At 40.2% G+C, this 23,756-nt stretch overlaps 1 protein-coding gene across 1 annotated transcript in view; it reads right to left on the bottom strand.

The window, feature by feature from the left end:
* CACNG2 (calcium voltage-gated channel auxiliary subunit gamma 2) overlaps nucleotides 1–16,495 on the bottom strand; it is a 165,719-nt gene extending 149,224 nt beyond the window's left edge. The window contains exon 1 of the mRNA XM_070947391.1: nucleotides 16,285–16,495. Within this exon, the coding sequence (XP_070803492.1) occupies nucleotides 16,285–16,495 (211 nt within the window). The remainder of the gene's footprint in view (nucleotides 1–16,284) is intronic.
* Nucleotides 16,496–23,756: the final 7,261 nt, after the last annotated feature.

Raw genomic sequence — 23,756 nt, 5'->3', positions numbered from 1 at the left:
TTTTTTCTCAGCAGAGTGACTCATGATTTATACTAATCTGTGAGAAGAACAAAAACATACTAAATAACACATACTCTGCCTTGCGGGTATTTAGAACAACAAAAGCAACATATGCCATCCAATGGCACTAATTTCAAGTTCACCATTGATTCTACAGACTCCTGCATGCCTGCTAAAGGAATAAAAGTAGGAAGTTTAATTTAGCCAGTTCATCCAACAGCATATAATTTCTGCAACATCAATCCTTTTATCTGGGAAATAGCATGATTGCCTATACTAGAGGAATAAAATGAAGCCATAAGGTACTCTGGCAAAGATAAGCAATAGCAGTAGCACTTAGACTTATATACTGCTGCACAGTGCTTTACAGCCCTTTCTAATATATTAGAATATTAGAATATTCTATTCTATTCTATTATATATTGCCCCCAACAATCTGAGCCCTCATTTTTACAGATCTTGGAAGGATGGAAGGCTGAGTCAACCTTGAGCTGGTCAGGATCGAACTCTGGCTGTGAGCAGAGTTGGCCTATAATACTGCATTCTAACTACTGTACCTCCACAGGATAAGCTTCATACAAAGTCATAATTTTCAGCGGGATGATGCATCTCCAGGAAGAATCCAGATCGATCAGACAGGTTCAAAGTGGAACTCTGTGCAAGCATCCAGATAATACACATTATTTATGTTGTGCTTGGGCTCATCACCAGAATCAGAAGCCAAGGCATGTGAAAAGAAAGATACTTTTGAAAAGATGTGGCATACTCTTCTTTACTCCAATAAAGATATGTTCATATGTATTTTGAATGATCTAAATTGGACAATTTAGTGTCCATCAGGTATGTTGGATTAGCAGTGTTGACCAATTCTAGGAATTGTAACTATAATAAATTTAAAGACTCCAGATTGGAAAAGAATACCTCAGAGGACCAGTAGTACTTGCCTTTCAGATAGCAGTATTTTGTTGACATGAAAAATTCTTACCTACATTTCGTTCCTAGGTTACAGTTCAGTGGAAACATCCAATGCCAGTGAGATCCTAAGAACATTGGTTGATACAGAATGCTGGATTAGATGGGCCATTGGCTTGATCAAGTAGGAATCTTCCTATGTTCTTGGCTTGGCAGTGAAGTCTATTAAACGAGGACAGATGATGGCTATGGCATAATTACAAGCTTTATTTAAAAGCTTTTACCCTACCCTTAGAAAACTGTAAGCATCTAGTTGTTCATAAAATTCAAATTGTCACTTCAATGAGAACTGCCTGGACCTCTCACCACATATCAGTAGATTTGCTGAAATTTTCTCCAATTGTCTATTTTTCACTGATTTCAAAGGAATTTTTGTTTGATTAAAAACACACTAGGAAAAAAAAAACATTATCGTCAAGCTAAGCAGTTACCAAGAATTACACCAAAATAGATGAAAACCTGGCTGTGCATAACAGATTTATTCTATATTAATTATAAAAATAATTTATAGAGACAAAATGCACTTAATCCCACCTTAAAGCTCACTCCCAACTCAAAAATTAAGGTTTTGGTGGTGAGGATGAGAAGATAAAAAAATTGAAACTATTATCTATAGCTGTTTACATTACAAGTAACTGACCCATTAAGAGGTGCGGTGGCTCAGTGGTTAAAAAAGCTGAATTTGTCAGATGGAAATTACCAAGTTCCATGAAACAGGGTAGGCTTCCATTACTTGTCCCATATCCTGCCCACCTAGAAGTTTGAAAGCATGCAAATGCGAGTAGATTAGTAGGTACCACTTTGGTGGGAAGGCAATAGCATTCAGTATGCCTCAGCATATAGTCATGGTAGTCACATGACCGCAGAAATGTCTTTGGACAATGCTGTCTCCCTTGGCTAAGAAATGGAGATGAGCACCACCCCCTAGAGTCTGGGGGGCAGGGGAAACCTTTAGCTTTCACTGACCCATTAAACAAAGCTATCATGGAGGTTGACTTTGGTTTAGTATAAAACTGGTTAGTAAAGAGTTTCATATTGTCTTCCTCCTGAGTATAGACTATAGAACAGTTCCAATCATTGCCACCCAATTGTAAATTTTTAATTAACTATATGTAATTAATTCCATTTATTTATTTATTATTTACTTATTTATTCAATTTGTATTGAATAAATAATCTCATCTCAAATTTGTATATTTGTATATTAACAATTATAAAAACAAAACAGTTAAAATATAATAAAAAAAAGAAATTAACTGCAACAGCCAAGAGATATTATAATCTATTGGATTATATTCAAATTAAATTAAATACAAGTACTTTTTATTTTGTTCCCATTCACTTTGTCCTGGCCTTCCCTACAATTTAGAGGTTGGTCCTGGCATCTCATTCAAGGGTGAGTCCAGATGATTTATACTATAACATAATGTGTTAATGTAGCCAATTGCATTATTGTTATTAAACCATGTTTCAGCAATCTGTGGATTGATTTGAGTTCTCAAATTTAAAAGATGCCCTAGCCTGATCCTGTGTTTAGTTAGACAGAAACATCCATCTTTTTTATTATGGGTAGTGGTGTCATTTTAAAAAATTATTACCATATTTCCCCAAAAATAAGACATCCCCTGATAATAAGCCCAATTGGGCTTTTGAGCACATGTGCTAAAATAAGGTTCCCCCTGAAAATAAGCCCTCCCCGAAAATATTTAAACGCAGAGCTGGAAATCAGATAAGACGGCAAGAGGAGCCTCATCTTGCTCCACGTGCCCCAAAATAAGAAGACCTCCCTGAAAATAAGGCCAAGCACTTATTTCAGGGTTCAAAAAAATATAAGACAAGGTCTTATTTTCGGGGAAACACAGTATGACTCTATTATTACTAGGGATATAATTATTATGCCCCTAGTAACATTAATAATTGTTACTAGGAAAGATGTATATTTCCAAGCTTGAAAGTCAAAATAACTGCACTTCCTGTGGATACTTGGGACAAGAAGTGTATTTACTGCTCTTTCTCAGACAGCCAATTGTTTTAGACTAGATGTTTTTCCAAAAAGAAGATAGGGGCAAAACATGAGGAATGATTGGCTGAAGAAACAAGATGGAAATTGCCCCAAGATGCGAAGGAACAAAATGGCACTTGGTAGGACAGCCATGAAGGCCTTCAAAAAAAAGATATTCAAATTCCAGATGTGTCTGTTTCTAAAAGATCAGGTTCAAGAAAGCAATAGTATTCCCTAAATGATTTGCCATGGAAGCCAAAGATGAATCTTGAAAAGCAGTATAGGAAGAGTATTGATGCTTTGGAAGTTGGTGTTGGAGAAGACTCCTGAGAATATTGTGGGCAACCAAAAAAAGAAATGGATCATCAAGCAGTTTTCAGTTGAGGCACAAATGATCAGGCTTCAGTTATCTTACATTAGCTGCTTTATGTGAAAACCCAGCTTTCTGGAGAAGAATTGAATGCTGGACAAGGCAGAAGGAAAAGACAAGGACAAGCAGCCAACTGGATTGATTCACTTAAAGTGGCAATGAATGTTCCATTGGAAGACCTAAAATCTATCTATGTGGTCACTACTAAGAGTTAACAGTGACTTGATGCCACATAATCAATTACTTACTCACTTACTTCAGCAAATTCCCAAGATAAACCCTGGAGAAGTAACAATTCAAAAGAGCCATTCTATTTTCATTCTCTGAAATGTTGGTTTGTTACAGCCTTGCCCAATCATGGCTGTGTAGGCTAGGATCAGCTAGGAACTGAAAATCATCAGGAGATGACCATGTTAAAGAATGTTACTGTCTGACAGAGAAGACCAATATATGACCCTCCAGATGTTTGTGAACTTCAACTCCCAACATTCCTATGATGGTTTGAACAAAGCAGAACTGTAATTCAGCAAGATGTGTAATTCATATCTGAAGAGGCACATATTGCTTATCCCAAAGGTGGGAGGAGGCAAAGGAGCTTCTTGAGCTTCTTGGATGAGAAGCGAAACATCTTCAAAAAAAAACAGAAAGTCCAGTTGCCTCTTGAAAAAGCACCTTTGGGACAACCAGGACCTGGATGACTGAGACTCTCCATAGACACATATTGCTCAGTTGAGATAACTAAGAACAGCAGCACAGTCTAGGAGGGTAACAAATACATATATTATAGAATATCAAAATAAAAATGGATTCTCAGTAAAACCTTTCAATCATTTCATAATAGTTATGTAATTATAATTATTCAGTGATCCAAATCAACTGTGTGCACAAGCAGGCTACTCCACTGTCCCTCCTCACTAACAGGATTGAGCTTGCTTAGTCCCCTTAGGTTAGTTTGAGATGTTCTCGTTTCTCTTAATCTGTTCTTTTAACAACCTATTATTTTGCGTAAATTATTACCTTTGTACTCCTGCAAACCTGAGATGTATAAAGTATGCCCTTTTGCCCTTCTTATTTTTTTTCAGTGCTGGTTTCAGTGGATCAATATTTGTTACCCGAGTTTCTTGTTGTACAGAGAAGGCAGAGAATCAGCATGCCAACGTGGCAATTGGGAAAAAGAGGAGAAGTTTACATAGAAAAGTGACAAGGTGAAGAATAAGGCCATGACAGCTTTCTCTTTTATGAACTGCCAAACATTTGACAAACTTTTCCTCTGGTTGATTCCTATGATTCTAGTTATCACCTTGGAGCAAGTCAAAGTCACATATATTGTAGAAGGCAGTTCCTAATATCACTTGATTTAAATCAGTGATGGGATTCAAATTTTTTTACTACCAGTTCTGTGGGTGTGGCTTGGTGGGCATGGCATGGCTTGGTGGGCGTGGCTTGGTGGGCGTGGCAGGGGAAAGATACTGTAAAATCTCCATTCCCACCCCACTCCTGGGGAAGGATACTGTAAAGTCCCCATTTCCTCCTGATCAGCTGGGACTCGGGAGGCAGAGAATAGATGGTGGCGGGGCCAGTCAGAGGTGGTATTTACTGGTTCTCCGAATATACAAAATTTCCACTACAGGTTCTCCAGAACTGGTCAGAACCTGCTGAATACCACCTCTGGTTTAAATGCCTCTCTGTCTTTCTGCCAACATGAGAAAATTGACATTTCATTTGTTTGTCAGATTTCTATAGCTGTCCATCACACCAATGTGACTCTGGATAGCTATAACAATTAAAAACTACAACAGAAACAATAAAAGATATAAATAAACACAACAGCATGCCACTACACTAAAGCCGCTACTATATTAAAAATTCAATAAAGCAATCCAATATTGTCTCTGATTCATCATTTAATTTTAAATATATGGTTAATCCAGATATGAATTATAGATATAGCTGCATTCCTGTCAAATTTCATTAGCTGATAGGTACTATGTCTTGATTGCTTTTTTTTTTTTTTTTTTTTTTGGAAAGGGTAGGAATTTCTGATCTTACTACCTAGAACCCCTTGTACCGATAAAGAAGAACAATCAAGACCCTTTCCAGTATTTTATGCATGTCATCGTAGGAAGATGTTATAGAGACATTTGCATTGTACGTAAAAATCCTAGCACCAGAAAGGTTGTCATGTATGATTAAACAAATCATCATTGTGAAAAAAAAGCTAAAATAGACGTTTTCTATCAGAAGAATGAAACTTTGAACAACTTGCTATTCATTTTAGGAATTTCTGCATTAAGAACGTCATCATGCACAAAATGATACTAAAGTTTTGCTTCTTGACATTATCTCACATCTACTTCTTCTCTGGGAAGCATTGACTGGACGTGACCAAAGTACTAAGTCAGTCAATTACTGCAGTGGTTCTCAACCGTGGTCCGCTGATGCTTTGAGGGGGGGGGGGGCTGCGATGTAATCACAGGGGGTCCACGGAGGCTTAAAGAAATATTATGATTTAAATCTTGAGTTAAATCTTTTGTGACCACAAAAGGCATTTAAAAGGGGTCCATTGTGAGAAAAGTTTGAGAACCACTGAATTACTGTATTCAGGAATTTTTTAGACTGGCTGCAATACAAACCAATTAAGTATTAATGCAAAGGAAGTTAAATAAAGATAAAGCTGTATGGCATTGATAACATGGAACATAAATGACTGTGCAAATACAAATTTGAGAACACGATCCTATATTCATGTAAACATAAATAGGTCTATACATATAAGGAGAAAAGGCTGTTTAGCCAACTACAACTTCTGAATGGTTTGGGGTACATATTGTCTGTCTCTAGATTGTTATTGCCAAATGCAAATGCTAGTAAAGATTTGTTTCAAAAGAGTGCATATAGTGCCTTCTAAAACAATGGTTTCATTATCCCCTTGTCAAGGTTCCGACTAATGAAGCCAAGCAAATCAGAACTCCAAGGCTTTCGCTTTCCTCAAAGAATTCCTTTATTGGGCACACCATATCAGCACACTTAGTGTAAAGCCAACTCTGACACTTTTGCGCGGTTTCAGCATAGTTCAAACCAGCAACAACCCTCCCCCCCCCAAGTGTCACTTGTCATGTTGGCCAATTAGCTTAGTTGGCAGCTTTCTCAGGCACTTCTCTCCTCCTCCTCCCATTGCCTGGGAAATGACCTTGGTTCTCAGGAGAAAGCCTTGTGTTGTGTCTAATAGCCAGGGCCGGATTTTCCTATAGGCTAACTAGGCTTCAGCCTAGGGCCTCAAGATCAAGAGGGGCCTACATTCAAATTGTTAGCAAAATTAAAATTACACTTTCACTATAGGTGAAAGGGCCTCATAAGTGGAATAGCCTAGGGCCTCTTTTCATCTAAATCCGGCCCTGCTAATAGCGCATTCCTTCCGTCACCCCCCCCAACAGTATGTGGCAATGGCGAACAGGAAAAATGGTTTCTGCCAGGTTCAGTTCGGCGTTGACACTCTCCTTGGTACATTCAGATGGGCATGGCAATTCCCATAATTCCCAGCCAACTATCCATATGTTCTATTTATCTAGAATGGATCAGACTTTAGGAAGGTGGGATTGTGTAGCTGAAGCAGCAAAGGTAAATGTCTACCCGGCTGTATTTGTCATATTTTCTTGCAGCCTACATATTAATTGGTGGCCACCAGATATAAGATACAAGGGGTATCCTACAAGGACACAATGAGGAAAAAGGTCCAGGTTCAATTTCTTCTCAGAGGTGGTGGAAGTGGAAGCCATGAGCTGAGAAAAGGAAGTGTGTGTGGCGGTGCACAGACATATGTGAGATAGCTTTCCTTATCCTTATGAGCAAAAGCAGCTCCCCTATTTCTCAGTTTCAGGAAAGAAAGAAAGAGGACTCAGGCTGAGAAGATAGGCATCAAAAAAGCAATTTTAAACAAGGTGTGAACAATAGCAAGAAGTGTCATAATAACAAAGAAAAGAGTTCATTGAAAGAGATAGAGGCACCAATAGTGAGAAACTGTGAGATGGAAAGTCTACAGAATGTTGATAGAAGATGAGGATAAAAGAAAGTTGTCATGGAGCTGAATACAAAAGTATAAATAGCCAACACAGATACAAAGGAATAAAGAAAAGGGTTTAAGAAAAGCAGCAAAGAGATAAAAATGTAGATGGAGGAATGAAGTTGTACAAGGCAGGGAGGGAAGGGGGGGTTGGTCTTTCTATTAAGTGAAAGTAAAGACATAATTTCCCCCAAGTTATGCTCAACCACTTAAAAAACCACTTTCTTGTCCACAGTATAAAAATGTTTTGCCATTGTCTTTTTCTGGCTGCTTTTCAATTCCCAGTTTAGCCTACAGCTGTGGGATTTCCAGGTCATTTTAAAGGCATGCATTAAAGAGGGGGGTGAAACGCAAAGGACTCTAATATAACTGCCCTCCTCTTCATTTCCTTCATTTGAAACCTTGCTGTAAAATGTTTATATATTGGAGTAAGATAGGGTAGATCTTAAGAAGCATTCACCTTAACTTTATTAGATGCGTGTTTTAAAAATGTTCCATAATCTATCAATTCATTTTCATAGCCTTGAAGAAAGAAAAGAAGGAAGACATATAAAGCACCATTTTCCTTTGGAAAAGGGGAATGTGGACCATTCAGCAATGATGCAAGAGTTGTTTAGATCTGGACAAGATCTCCATGAAATTAAATCCATTACCCATTGGGTTGGTGACTTACTTGTTAAAAACAACAACAACAACATGTTGAGGCAAATACTTCAGTACTCTGAGATTTGGAAATGTATTGCCTTAGTTTTTCTGGATGATAGTAAAATCGTGTGTGTGTGTGTGTGTGTGTGTGTGTGTGTGTGTGTGTGTTGGAATTCAATTTTTTTTACTACCGGTTCTGTGAGTGTGGCTTGGTGGGCATGGCAGGGGAAGGATACTGCAAAATCCCCATTCCCTCCCCACTCTGGGGCCAGCCAGAGGTGGTATTTGATGGTTCTCCGAACTACTCAAAATTTCCACTACCCGTTCTCCAGAATCTGTCAGAACCTGCTGAATAGCACCCCTGGTGTGTGTGTGTGTGTGTGTGTGTGTGTGTGTGTGTGTGTGTGTAAATAAAGAGATAGAGAGAGGGAGGGTGGGTGGAACAGAGAGAGAGACAGACAGACACAGAGAGAAGATGGTTGAATCAGGGACACAAGGCAGCGAAAAACAAGAGAGGTTATCAAAGAGGGTGTCCTTCAGCATTCCTGAAAATATTAGAAAACTTCCATTATTTTTCACACAGTGTTGTCAAGAGTGTTGTTGTTGTTGGTGGTGGTGCTACTACAACATAGCTTCAACATCCCCTTTCCCATCTTAACCTCACACACTTGTTAGGGTGGTACATTTCAGGATTTTAACGTGTGCAGCAAAAGCCTTGATCTTTTTCTTAATTTTTTTCTTTGTACGATCCATCTTTGAGGATTGCATGTTGCACTGTAATGGTTTCTCTCTACCCTTCAAACCAGTCTACAGAAGTAAGAGCTGTTTCTAAAATCAAATCAAGCACTGTATGTGCAGATGATCACCAAGCTGACAAAAATCTGTACCTCCACCTCAGTTTTTCAAAAGAAGCTCTGTCTTTTCTCTACCGTCAGGCATTTTGGGAGAATGACGGAAAATACAACAGATCTTCTGCAAGCAAGCTTATTCTCCTGCAGGAGAGAGGGCTTGTTCATCTAGGCCACGGCTCTAACAGCAGCTCGTCAAATCAGTCCTGATGTTGAAGAACATTGTTTCAACTGGAAATGTCAACCACTGGACTTCATATCTGCACAGCATGACTGAGCTACATCTCCCGAATCTCCGCTGCATCTGGACAACAAGCCATTGGTGTCCACAGTGTGCTCAGCAGTTGCTTGCTGCTCTGTGTGCAACACAGTGCTGTATGCAGCAAAGTTACAACCATCCTGCCTTCATCCACAGCAGCTGAGAATGTTGTGCTCTGAGGAGATCTCAGGCTGGAACAGCAGGTTGTATTATAAATCCGCCTGGATGTGCAAGAGCAAAGCTGTGCAAGCCTTAGCACTATTTGCAGGTGTTTGGGAATGGCAAAACTGAGGAAGCCAAGCACAGCAGGTTACAAAACTGGAACAGCATGCCCGTCACCAGTTACAACTGGTGTCTATCAGACAAAAAGTCTGATGGCCGATTAATATGAAAGCAATTGGAAAACAGAGAACAGACTGTGGCTGAAGGGCAGTGGCAGAATTCCATAGGGGCCTCTGCGTATGTATGTGCCTCTGTGTGTAAAACACAGATGACAGGTACAAGAGATGAAGAGAAAAGGATGAGAGACTGAAACTGAATAATAGGAGTTTGTCCTCAGTAATGTGAGAAAAGAGAGAAAAAAAGCTAGCTAACAGCTGTCTGCCTTCTATCCCAGTTTCTGACCAGAATTGACTTTTGTCATGGTCAAAATTTCCTACAAAAGGGAAGCAGGGAGTTTGTTAGCATTTTCCAAAAAAAAAATTTCCTAGATGGCATTTCTTTCCAACACTAGATTTTGCATTCAGCTTCTTGTCATCACTCTAGGCACCCCACCTATGATGTCTAACTTGCTTTACATCTCCCATATTTCCTCTTAGTAGACGTTCTTTCTTTCCTCTGCTTATATACAGGTCTCAGTAACCAGTCTTTCTTTGATAGCAATGACATGACCAAGCCTTTAACCAGAAAAAAAAACCCCACATTTATTCCTATGTGCTTCCAAAGGCACAAAGTTATCCTTCTTTTCTTATTTCTGGAGCTCTTTAGAAGGGGACCACATTAGTTTCTACTTATGAGAAGCTCAGATCTAGCATTAAACAAAAACAATAGATAAAAACTACTGAGAATTAGCCATGAGAAAGAAAGAAAACAATTTCTGCAAGAACAAACAGTGTGGCAGAAGGAAGGCTGCAGATTTCATCTCCTTCACATGCAAATGAGCAATTAAAAACTGAAATGATCCTTTCCTAGAACAAGTACAGAAAATTAATCTGCTACAGCAAAAGAAAAAAAAAATCTGCTATACAGCAAGAAGCTAAAAGCTTACTTGAAACAAGGCTTCTAAAATACAGCTGAATTTACACCCAAGTAAGTCCCTGTAGCAACTTTTTCAACCTAGTGACCTCCAGAATTGTTGGGATTGCAATTCTTAGAATTCCTACCTGGATTCTTGGGTTACAGTTGAACTGAAGGCTGCTTTAGACGTAAGTACTTAACTTACCTATCTAGTCAATTCTAATTATCTTCATTTGTAAGAAGATCATATAATGCATGGATATAGATGTTAATAGCTCTGAGTATTTTCTACATATCTATAATCAGCAATCAAAAGAGCCTTGATGGTACAGTGGTTAATGCACCCTGTTATTAACACAGCTGCCTGCAATTTCTGCTGGTTCGAATCTCTCCAAGGCTCAAGGTTGACTCAGCCTTCCATCCTTTCTAAGGTAGGTGAAATGAGGACCCAGTTTGTGGGGGCAATAAGCTGACTTTGTATAAAAATATACAAAAGAATGAAGGCTATTGCTTAACGCCTTGTAAGCCGCCCTGAGTCTCCGGAGAAGGGCGGCATATAAATCAAATTAAAAAAAAAAAAATTACATCAGTAATTTTTAAAGATTTTCTCCTCAGATATTTTCATAAGGAGCTGGGAATCGAACTTGTCCTGAAAGATCAAGGTAATTGCTTTTGAAATAATTTTTTATTATTATCATATAATAGGCATATTATCAGCCTATTTTTCTAAGAGTTTCTAAATCAGATACTTCTTCAACTCTGAATAGTTCTTATTTTGTCCTTCAGGCATGGCAGAAGGAAGGGAGTTTATTAGCTACAAAAATATGACTATTCTCCAAATATTGAATATACATTCTAAAGTTATCAACATCTGACTGGAAAATGTTTGCTGGTTTCAGTTTGTTTACAAGCCAAAGACTTTATCCACAGCATCGCTAGATAGAGCTAGAAAAAATAATTGTCTAAAAAGCATAACCGAAAGCTGTTTGATGATTTCAGTGGGGTTTGGGTAGCTTCCTATGATCCTATTTTCCTAAAAAGGTGTGTTTGAATGTATAGATGGAAAAACAATTTTGAGTTTTGATTAGGAGAAAAAAAATGAGCAAAGGCGTTAAATATTGCAATTCCATCACTGTGAATGATGCATTCCTGAACATCCTTTTCAATCTTTAAGCAAGCAGCTTATGGGATAGGTGCTGGCCTAGAAAAAGGAGAGTATGAATTCTAGGCTTGCTTAAGCTTGAAATCTGACTGGGTAACTCTGGGCCAGTCACTTTTTCTCAGCCCAACCCACCTCATAAGATTGCTGCTGCTGTGGGGAAAATAGGAGGAGGAAGGAGTATTAGGTATGCTTGCCATAGAGATAGATAATGCGAGAGATAAGATAAAGGGTGAGATAGATAGTCAGAAAGATAATTAGACAACATCTGCCTATTCTAGGTCCCTGGGAAGGACTCAATAGGTAGATAAAAATGCCAAATCCAGGCTAAACATCTAGCTGACTGTGTTAATAACCATGATAATAACCATATGGGCAGCCTGCCTTCATGCAGCACATGTGATGAACCAGAACATTATATACAAATATGTATACTGTATGTTACATTCAGATATCAAAAAGAAAATACAACATAATTTTGAAAAACTTTAATAGAAATATGTGTTCTCCTTATGGATAAAATTGTGGGCATAGGTTCTACTATATGGTTTGAAGTTTTTTTAATTGAGCCATTAGGGGCTAGATAAAATTGCTTCTGATGCTACATTCAGTACATACTTCAATCTATCTAACCCTGACCCACAGGGATGTTACATTCTACGTGACTGTCCTGTCAATCCCAGTTCAGTGCCTCCCATAGTATGGTATTAAGTTGCCATGTAATAATTGGATAGGGACAATCATACTCCTGTTGAATATATTTTGCAGAGAAAAAAAAGAACCAATAAGCCCACTGTGTCTGATTGGGCTTAATTTTGGAAGACGGCAGCTTTAAAAGGAGAACAGATTGATGTCACTATTAACTAGTAATATTAATCAATCAATCCCTGTCCTTGTTCATTTGAGTTGGAAAGACCACTAGGGCCAGCCAGAGGTCACCTTAACTTAGCTCTTATGTTGAGGGGACAGGCAGAAGGACCTCAATGGCTAACCACAAACTTCTATCCCATATTTTAAAGCACAACCCTGGCAGCTTCTTAAAAAGAAATATCCAAGAAGATCTGTACCTTGGCAGAGGCATAAATATACTGCATTTCAGAGTTTTTGTGTGGGGGGGTTGGGGTTTTTTTCTGCACATTTTCAGAGAAAAATCAGATTCTTCCTTAAAACAGAAATCTAAATTAAATTTAAAAACCTAAATCCCTCTTGCCAAGAACTACAGACTCTATAACAAAAGCTACTTTTAAAAATGAAATTCCAGTTTGAAGTCGTTATTTCAGTATTCCTTCAGATATTCACAATGAAGGCGAAGCTTCTTTAATCATGTTTTACTCAATCAGTCCCAACACATTAAATTACCACGGAGTTTGCAGACTTAAGTGACTTGCTTCATGCTCATCCAAAACCAAAGAAACACACGGTATGTATTTAACATGTGTATGCATTATATAAACCAGGTCAACTGTACAAAAAGACATTAGCCAAGTTCACACAGCATGCTAAAGCCTAGATCTGGGTTAATGAAGCACAGTTTTAATGTTCACCACACATCACACTGTGGTTTAAGATGATGGTTTAGTTCATACACATGCTAAGACAAGTTCTGTGTTCTGAAAGCACACTGATGTAATCTAGTGTGTTGTATGAATCCAGCTAAACAGTTTCTCAATCAAACCTTGGCAGGAAGCAGAGGCACCGAGTGACCTTTTTCCTTCCTGGTGATCAACTTCAATTGGTGGAAAGGAACATAAGAATTTCTCAGGGAGTGTGTGTGGAGGAGAGCTATCTCAGAATTGAAAGGGGACAGATCAGAAACACCCAGAAGGTGTTTTCTTCTGGGGCCAGGGGCTGAGGAAAGACCAACAGTCCTGCCCCGCCAGCCCTTTGGGAGTAATAAGGTCTGTGATCCACTAGAATCTCAGCTTTTGGGACAACTAGGTCTGGAGATCCACTTGGAGCTCAGGTGAGTTGCGCAGAACCAAGAGTAAGTCAAAAGCAGAGAAGCTCCCTGACCCTGAGAGCTGGCGGAGGGCACACTCTTCCTAGGCACTGCTTTAGGGAATGGGCAGCAACAGGCGGAGGGGGCGCCGGCTTGCTTATTTTCCAGGGTCTTAAGGAAACTGAGTTGGGGAAGAAGAGTAGCGAATAAAGCAGCTTCCACGCTCGGCTCCTCAAGTCCGGGCTGCAAAAGGCTTTGAGGGATGGCATGTAAAATAGTTCCCCGGTCCAAGGGACCGGGGAAGCACCGGGTAGGCCCAGAGCCAAGGCTGCTGCTCCTACATCTCACACCCATTTTGCTGTGCTAGAATGAAGAGCCCGAAGTCGGTTGAGAACAACGAGCCCCTCGATTTCAAGAGGTTGGCGAGGCGGCGCCTTTTGAGATGGGGACAATTAGGGGCTTTTAATTAAAACGTCCTTGCTGCTGCTTCTTCTTCTTTTTTTTTTTTAATCTCCGGGCGATCACAGTCCAGGGGTGGGGGTGGGGAGTGGACGGAATGGAGGAGGAGGAGGAGAAGCGGGGGGGGGGAGGGAGAAGAGAGACTCCTACAAAAACGAGCGAAAGGAGAAAGCCCCCCTCCTTTCCCGGCTCTCCTCCTTGACACCCCGCCTCCTCACCTCCCCGCTCCGCGCCAAATGTCCTGGAGCCAGAGGTACGTGCCCGAGGATCTAGAAGCGCAATCGCACAACCACAAAATACGGCGACATCCCCTTTCCGTCCCCCCCACCCCGATATCTCTGCTAAGGGTCGCTTGGCTCCTTCCCGACTGTTTCCAGCTGTCTCCCCCATCAACCAACTGCCTAAACATCCCTAAAGCCAGAGGAGGGCACCGAAGGAAGAAGGGGCTTTTCTCTTTTCTCGCCCCCCCCGCCCCGACCTCCTCCTCTAAGCCCCCCTTTCTTGAGCTTTCTAGCGGACCGTATTCTTTCATCAAGAGGTCACATCGCAGCTTTCGGTTCGCGGGTTAAGGAAACGGCGCTGCCTGCCTGATAGGCTGTCGGGTTGGCTGGATGGCTAAATATTGGCACGTATAATCTCACTTCCCTAGAGGTGGACGCGCGCCCTCGGGGGTATATTCGAAACACCCTCGATTAATTGGCTGCTTTTGCTTCCCCACCCCCTACCCCTGGCTTGAAGATACCCAGGCGGAAGGTCCTCTGCAGAATATGTTAAAAGGCAGCGGCTTGGATAGAGAAAGGGCACCAAATGCAGTATGCGTCAAACAGACCATCGCTCAATGAAGTCACTTAGCTATTCAAAACATGTTCTGCCATCACTCAACCATTTGCACCAAGAACGGCGGGTTTGGGGGTGGGTGGGAGAGTGGAAGATGTTCTCTTTCCTGGCTACAATCATTTCCAAAGAACAGCGTTTGCTTTCTCTTTTCCCCTTTCCTTTTTTCCTTTTTTTGTTTTTTTGTTTTTTAGGGAATGGTGAGCTGGGGCGAGAGAAAAGAGGGATTATTAAGGTAGCTCGGCACATTTGATGTTCTTTTCCCCTGCTTCTACAGACGATCCCGCTTGCAATCTTGCGGGGTATGTTTTCCCGTTCTCAACCCTGGCATCACTGGCAGTTATCAGGTCTAGTTCGCTTTTGAGGCGGGGACACAACACAAGCCTGTAGACGCGTGTCCACTCTGACCCCTTCCCCATGCTAGTTCTAATCTTAAAGAGCACGGGGTATTAGGAATTCCTAACTATCAAGCACCCCTACCCTCCAGAGGACCTGAACGGTCAACATTCGATTGTCCTCTCCATAGTTCTCCGCATCATCATCATCATCATCATCATCATCATCATCATCATCATCTCCTCTTGTACACTAATACCCCTACATCTCTTGCACACTGATTCTCTCCTCTTCCAGTGTCTGATTTTTTAGAAGCTAGCTGCCTGCGGCTTCTTCAGCTGCCATCCCGGCATATTACGGGTGAGAGCAGACTTGGCATGTTCTCCTTCACTTTCCCACTAGAGGAGGAGGAGGAGGAGGAGGAGGAGGAGGAGGAGGAGAGGAAAGAGTTAGAAAAGGTGTTCACCCTTCCTGTTTCCACCACTTGTTCATTTGGAGATTTGAGTGTATAAATTCCCTTCATCAGCCCCAAGTTCTAGAAAGGAGAGCAAACAAAACCACATCTAACCCAAACTATATGATGGTTGCCTGGAGACCATTATGAAAGCTTCCCCTCCCATTGCTTAAAAAAGAAACTCTTCTGGACCAAGGCAATGAGGGACATTTGAGTTTACCAAATGAGACAGCTGCCTAGACATAACACAATCTACAGTTGGAGGATGACTTTAAGAATATAAATGGTTGCAAAGAAAATCAGCTAGATAGGAAGTTTGCTTTTCTTTCTTTGGTTTCCCTGTCCCAGACTTCATCAATCCAGTTCAAAAAAGAAGACCACTTATTTCCTCCTGTTTTTTTAAATAAACCCAACAACCCATTCCAATTATGCAACTTTTGACTTGCATTTTATAAAGGAACTCAACAGAAACCAGAAATTACCAAGCAATTCAGGGCATAAGGAGACAAATGGAGGGACGGGGGAGGGGAGGGGGAATAATGGGAATGTGTCTGCCTTATATTGACAACTTGACTGTTTCTCTTCTGTAACTAAATCAAACACCCTGCTTTCTTTGTGGTTGGGATTGAAGTGAGAAAATGGTGGAATGGGGAGTATGGAGTGGGGGGGGGAAAGAAAGATGAAAGAATTGAAGAGATCTAGATTTAAATACCTTCCAAGCAGCAGGTTCTCCATAATCCAGAATGGGTCATGACTTCTTCATTCTTTTTGCTGGTTTCATTATCTCCGGTTCCTTTCATCTTGCAAACCCCTCTGGAGTAAAGCCAGTAATCGGTTCCCACAGCTATGGTCATGAGGCTGAAGGCAGCGAAAGCACCAACGGTGGTTAAAAGCATCTGAACACCTCTGTCAAAGAGCCCCATAATTCTTCATTATACAAATACCCAACTGCTTTCTGATTCTTGGGCTGTTTGTGTGTGTGTGTGTGTGTGTGTGTGTATAATGTTAGTAAAAGAAATGATAATCTTAATAACTATTTGAGATCAATAGAGAGAATCTATATATAAAAAAAGAGGTAAGAAAGCCCACTGAATCAGTGTAAATGAAAAAAAAAAATCACACAGAAGAGGCTTGATTTTCAAAAGGAAAAAAAAACACGTTCCAGTTGTTAATATTTTATATAATATTATAAAGAAAATAAGAAAGAAAATAGGTAACCCTCCCCCCAAAATGAGATGCCTTAATCCCTTTTTCTAAAATTCTGGTCTCCAGTTTCCATATGTGATGGCTAATTTGGAGATGGCTTCCACAGTGAACAGGGGAGCAGCAGCAGCAGCAGCAGCAGCAGCGGCAACCGAAACAGCATTCTCAACACACTCTCTCATTATCTGGACCTAGACAGTTAGAGACTGTAAGAGTAGAGATGCAACCTTCAGTCTTCTTGCTTAGCTCTGCAGCCTGCGCCATGAACAATCCTTTTCTTTCCAGTGTATATTCCTTGGATTTTCCCCTTACTTTGTCTGTTTGCTGGTTTTGATTTCAATTCTTTTCTTCTCTGACCCTGTTTTTCTTCTCCTTTTTTTTTCTTTTTACCACCAAGCCAGACTTGCCAGTTTCTTGTAAGCCCTTGCTTTCAACTGAACAGGTGCTGAGCATTTGCCTTCCATGGCTCTTCCTCCAAGGCAGTGGTAGAGAAGTAGTTGTTACTCTCTCTCTCTCTCTCTCTCTTTTGAGGTGGTGAGCTTCTGGAGTGGTAGTAGCTAACAGTTGGGCAGGGGAGGGGGGGAATTTCTGCCAGATGGGTTTTCGAGATGGATTTCCCCTTCCTGCCCCCTCTCTGCAAAGCTTCTGAAGATAAGGAAACCAGAAAGCCTTGCTGCAGGATACGCTGCCCGTCGGTGTCTCTCGCCTCGCTTTCCTTGTGAATTCCGCTCTCCACCTACTGCATTAACGTGGTGGTGCTGAAATGGACAGCTCCCCTGCACTGATCACTCCGCGGTGCTGAAGAACAGCTCTGTTACCTCTTTGCCCGGGGTGCTGCCGGGAAAACCGAGGAGGCATTGGAGATTGGGGTGGGGTGGGGGTGAGGGGAATCTTTCACTTCCTAGATCCTCTTCGCCAGCATCTGTAAGTGAGAATAATTGTCCTAGCTAGCTCTCAGAAGCAGGAAGGGCGGGGCTATTAGCCTTCCTGCTTGTCCTTTTCCATTTTCACTCCTCTTCTCCCAATCCCTGAAATTATCTCTCCCATAGGTTTCAGGAGCTCGGAGAGAAGCATATCTGGGTCTTCCCCACTCTCTGTCCCCCCTTTATTTGCACTCCAGTCAAACCTGCCTAATTCAATTTCCAAATTCAATTGTCACATCACAATTAGACGAGCCAAAAACTTCAACTAGAAGACAGTGAAAATGAAATGGAGAAAAATATAGCGCATTATGCGTGTTAGCAAAACAAAATAAAAGCAAGAAAAATCAATACTAATTATTCTTCAATGTGTGTTTCGGGGGTAGGGAGGACAGATAGCTACTTTTGCTCAATGTTTGTTTTATTCCTTCTTTAATAGCTGGAAATCTCTCTCTCTCTCTCTCCCCCCTCCCCCCCCATTTTAGAAGGTTCTTGTAAGAACCCAGATTGGTATATATTTTCTTTGTGGAGTATAGAATAAAGCAGACAAAAAGATTATGAATATTATATTTGAAACACCTTTAAATTCTTAAAGAGAGAGGAGAGCATAAGGCGATAAGAAGCACCCTGCAGGATCAGATCAAATCACTGCCAATCCCATTACTTTGTTTCCTGAAGTGGCCTGGGGAACCCATAAGTAAAATTTGAGGATAATAGCTCACTCTCATTTAAGTAATCTGTGTATGATAATTTGAACATATGTGCTAGTGAATCTGGATGTAGCATACAGAGATCATGACTAAAGTTATTCTCCATGAAGTAGTTAAACTCCTCCCTCTTTAAGGCCATGGAGGTTATTTTAATTTCTAACTGTGTAGTGTGATAAAATAACATTGGATTGATTGTGATTCAGTGTTATGTGCTTGCCACAAAGTTAAAGCCTAATGTAGTTAATTTGTTTGGTCATAGAAAGTTATGTGAACACAATAATTTCATTCCTTTACTAATCCATGTTAAGATTTGACATGTTGCCTGAACAGTGGGTATTATATACAGTACTTGTATAACAAAGTACTTTATTTAAGGTTTTGTGAAATTCCAACATTGAGATTTCTTTGTTAAACAAAGGTGATAACCATTAGGTCATAAAGCATTTAACAAATAAATCTGCAATAGTTCAGTGCCTTTCCATCTCTTTTCCAATTGTAATTAGTTAATAATGGATCCAAGAAATATTTGAAAACTCTAAAACAAATAATCACTAATTAATATAATAGTAAAGGACACTATATGATCCTCACCTGCTTTCTGATCCAATTGCAGACTACAGGAACCAGGAGCACCACTCAGATGACCCTGAGGACACAGATAAACCTCCAAGTGCTTCAACAACCCACTAAAAGTATTCAGATGACCAGCTGTCTGCAAGGAATATAAATCCTTACTTTCCCCACTATTGTGTCAGAGCTGAAGAAGCTTCTTGGATGAGAAATGAAACGTCTTCAAAAGAAAAAACAAGAAAATCCAGTTGCTTCCTGAAAAAGGACCTTTGGGATTTCTGATCCAATCCATTTTATTTATCTCTAAACAATTTCATAAATCAGAAAACGAGATAGACTGGAAAGACCAGTGCAATTTTTTAGAAGACTTTGTGAGGAAGTTGAATTTGTAGAAGAGATTGAGATGTGTTACATTTTCATAACCCTGTAAACCTTTCTTGTTCTCTCTCCTTCTCTCTTTAAAGGCTGAGCGGGTTTGGTTAAACAATCATTCAAGGATCTGATCTCTATTAATCAGTATGTGAAAGATAAATGACTTACCTGCCAGAGTCATATACAATGAGAAATATTCATCATTCTTTAAGATTACTTTTTTAATGCTCTTAAAATTGATAAAGATCTCAAGGATTACCCATATAATGATTAAATATCATTTAATCATTGGTGACCAGTTGTTGCATTCCACAAGTGGCTGGATGTGGCATCCTATCTACGGAGTTGGATGCCAGAGTAATGTAGGTATGTTGTTGGTGTACTACCTCAGAATCCTTAGTAAAGTTATTTGACTTCATGCCCAGGATAATGATGGGTCCCCCAGCCTCTGGTGCAGGGAATTTTTAATTCTGATACCCTGATGGGAGAACAGGATAAGTTTAAATTTTATGTCAACTATGAATTCATCCCAAATTATCATAGACCTGAACTGCATAGAGGAACCAGTTTGAGCCAGTTTGGTCTAGTAGTTAAGGCACTAGGCTAGAAAGCAGGATACTGTGAGTTCTAATCCTTTAGCTACGAAAGCCAGCTGGGTGACTAGGGCCAGTCACTCTCTCTCAGCCCAACTCAACTCACAGGGTTCTTGTGGGGAAAATAAGGGGAGGAAGTTGTGTTGGATATTTGAGTTGTTTGTAAAAATAAATAAAGGTGGGAAACAAATCAACAAACAAAAAGACTTTGGATCCAACTTTTACTGTAAAATAATGGGAGTTTGATGTGGAGATAGAGATCATCTCCTTTACTCATTTGTCATGGATAAGCCACTTCCTGGTTAAGATGTGGTTAGATGACTCTGTTAGAAAACTAAATTAAGAGGATCTGCCTGAGCTGCCTTATGGGTTCTGTTCATTTTCAGAGTGAAGTTGTGGAGTTTGCCAACAATCTGACAGACTGTTCCGTCAGATGCCTGGCTGACAGTAAGGAGGGGATGAAAGTGCTTAACAGGATTTCTCTTGAGTGGCCTCTCTGGGTAATCAACCCAGGGAGTTTCTTGAATTACTGAGAAGATGGAATGTCATAAGAGACAAGTGGAGTTATATGGAAAAAGACAAAGAGCAAATATAATTGACTGTAACCTGGAGGCAAGGTTGACATCTCCCTAGTTATTGCAACTTTGTGTTGCAAGGAAATACAAATGTTTAGGGTTACCTTAATAGAGTGGAAAAATTTCTTGCAGGGTACTATGACCTATTTACAAAACACTTTCAAAACAAAATCACCCATATTCACTCTGAGTTGGATGTTGGGTCGGTGAAGTCTCATGACAGGTGATTTGAGATTCAAACTTGTGAACTCTGAGGAAATGGTCAGAGTTGTTTGCAAGAGGAACACCATCAGCTATATACTTGATCCTTACACTGGAGTGGAAGCCACAAATGGCCATGCATGAAGCAATTTATATGGGTCCCTTCCAGTCTCGGTTCGGTACAGGGTAGAAAACAGAAAATGGTTGACTTGTTCTTGTAGATGAATTGCTGCAGAATCTAGATTAAGGGAGCATACCTCTCCTTGCCCTGCTTGATTGCTTGGTTCAGTAGTGGGATTCAAATCCCATTGCTACCAGTTCGCTTGTGGACATGCGTGCGCTCGTGTGTGATGCTTTTGCGCATGCACAGAGATGTCTGGGCGGGTGGGTGGAGCCTCCTGCTGCCACCGCTACCAGTTTGCCCGATCCGTGGCGAACTGGTAGCAACTCACCACTGGCTTGGTTGCATTTGATACCACTAGTCATGGTATTCTCTGGACCATCAGTGAGAATGGGATTTTTGGTACTATTCAAACTTTTAGTAGAAGCATACTTCCTGTGACAGGGCTGTTTCCTAAAATTCTGGTGTACTTTTCAAAATTGCTCCTGGTATTATTCCTTTCTATATCTGTGTTTCAAACTTAACCTTGCCAGTTTTCAAAACTGATGTTATTCTCTTACCCTGTTTGCAAAATTATCAGTAAGCAAATAGGGTCCATTGAGAGGTACAAAATAGTCTATGATCCCACTTGCTTCGCAGAGGTGCTGGCCTTTCCAAGGAGTTCTTTGCTGTTGGATATGCACAATTTGTTTGCTCATAAACTTAGCACAACATGAATGAAGTGTGGGAAGAAAACCATTTTTTAAAAAACATAAACTGACTCTGTCTTAATTCTGTTTGATCTAAGACAGAAAGAAAGCTGAACTGCTTGGGTTTGAGATCTTAGCACCTTGCGACAGGATAAGCTTCCATTACTTGCCCCATCTCCTGCCTACCTAGTAGTTCGAAAGCATGGAAATGTGAGTAGATAAATAGGTACCACTTCAGTGGGAAGGTAACAGCATTCCATGTACCTCAGCATATAGTCATGCCAGCCACATGACCATGAAAACATCTTCAGACAATGGTGACTCCCTCAGTTAAGAAAGAGATGAGCACCATGCTCTAGAGTTGGACATGATTGGACAGGAGAAATCTTTACCTTTAGTATAAAAATATATATAAAAACAACAACATAGCAAAACAGAAGTGCAGGCACACATCTGAATCCAACAAGGAGAAGATTTTGTTGATGAGTGGGAGAGGTACTTGGAAGGAGAAAATTTGGAAGCAGTTTTGGAAAGGATTACACTTTCCGTGTTTTTTTCCCCTTTGACAATGTATGTATTTTCATCTGTGCACTCTTCCATTTCTTTTCTGTCACTCTTTTGAAAGCAAGAAAAGAATAAATTAAAAGTCTTTGAAAGGATTAAATAGTTCCTCTGATTGTCATCACACTAGTACAAAACTCTCCTTTCAGTTATTTTTCTTACATCAGAGAAAGAGAGGGAGATTATTTAAATAGCTTAATGAATTTTTGCACTGTAAAGCATAGTTTTGCAGAGTTTTGGCTTGAAACTTTATATCACGTCATCACTGGATGCTTTCTAAATGCTTCTAGGAATCTGCATTATTTATAAAATTACAGAAGTTGAATAGTTGCTTGCATAAAAATATGGAAGATCATGACTGCAGAATTACTGTATTAATTCCTTTTTATGCTGGTGGTGTGCTAAATGCTGTTCATCCAACCGGCTAGTGGGTTCTAAAGAAGCTATGTAGCAGACTTCCTAAAACAGTTCTGTTGAAGCCTTTCTTTATCTGTGAATGAGCTTAGATTTATGTCAGGGCTAGGTCATGGCCTATAATAGCTGAACAGAAGTATTGTGTAATTTAAGGTGAAAACTGGAGTGGTTAACTCTGAGCAGAGATTTCCATCTTGCCCAGCACTCTATTTCTAATTCTTTTGACACTCATCAAACTGCTCCTAGTTTGGGAGATGTATCACATAGATTGAACCAACAGAAGCCTGATTTGCTTTATTGTAACAAAGCCTCCATTTTGAACACAAGGTAATATCCCTGTCTTGAGATTTTAGTTCAGCACATTCCGTTAAATGGAAGAATTCTGAATTGGGTAGATTTATAGTTCAGGATAACTCTGATGAACTTGAATGGCATTTTGAAGTCAGCAGGAGAGACCAAACTGAAATAATAAAGGCACTTTAAGTCCGTAGTCATGTGGCTAGCATGACACTGATAACAAGAACCCTTACTGACACCTGTTCTGTTTGGAAGTTGCCGTCCTTTTCTTTATGTGAGGTGTGATGCTCTGAGGAGGAGATGCATGACTTTGTCTCTGTTTCTTTTTAGTAGTTTTGTTCTATACTCTTCAAGTGTCTCTTTCTCTTTTAGAGGGATGTCTTGTAACCAAGTGCCACAAAAAGACAGCTGGACAATTCTAAAACATCCACAGTTCTAGAATATACACAACCCCAGGACAAAATTACTGGAAAGTTCATGTGGCCAGAATAGTTTTTTTTAAACTTCTCCCTCTTTTTTTATGTTCACACATTAAAAAAAAAGTGGAGCTTTAATCATACCAACATGACTGCCATTTGACTTTTTTGACCACATCCTATAGCAACCTGAGCACATGAGCTTCACTCTCTCCTTTAAGATAGGAAACTCACGAACAGCTAAACTGTTCACACTGAATGGTCAGGTTATCACTAATATCAACAGAAAAACCAGTTTTGCCATTTAAAAAATATTGGTTCAGAACTCAAACTTTTAGTATAAGCATACTTTCTGTGACAGGGCTGTTTCCTAAAATTCTGGTGTGCTTTTCAAAATTGCTATTATTCCTTTCTATATCTGTGTTTCAAAATTAACCTTGTCAGTTTTCACAACTGATGTTATTCTCTTACCCAGTTTGCAAAATTATCAGTAAGCAAATAGGGTCCACTGAGAGGAACAAGGTAGTCTCTGATCCCATTTG

The sequence above is a fragment of the Pituophis catenifer genome, unplaced genomic scaffold (genome assembly GCF_029215685.1).
Source record: "Pituophis catenifer annectens isolate HBS135680 unplaced genomic scaffold, rPitCat1.0.hap2 SCAF_7, whole genome shotgun sequence".
In the NCBI taxonomy this organism is placed as follows: Eukaryota; Metazoa; Chordata; class Lepidosauria; order Squamata; family Colubridae; genus Pituophis; species Pituophis catenifer.
The sequence above is the reverse complement of the archived record's forward strand: the minus strand, read 5'-3'. Positions and strand labels throughout refer to the sequence as shown.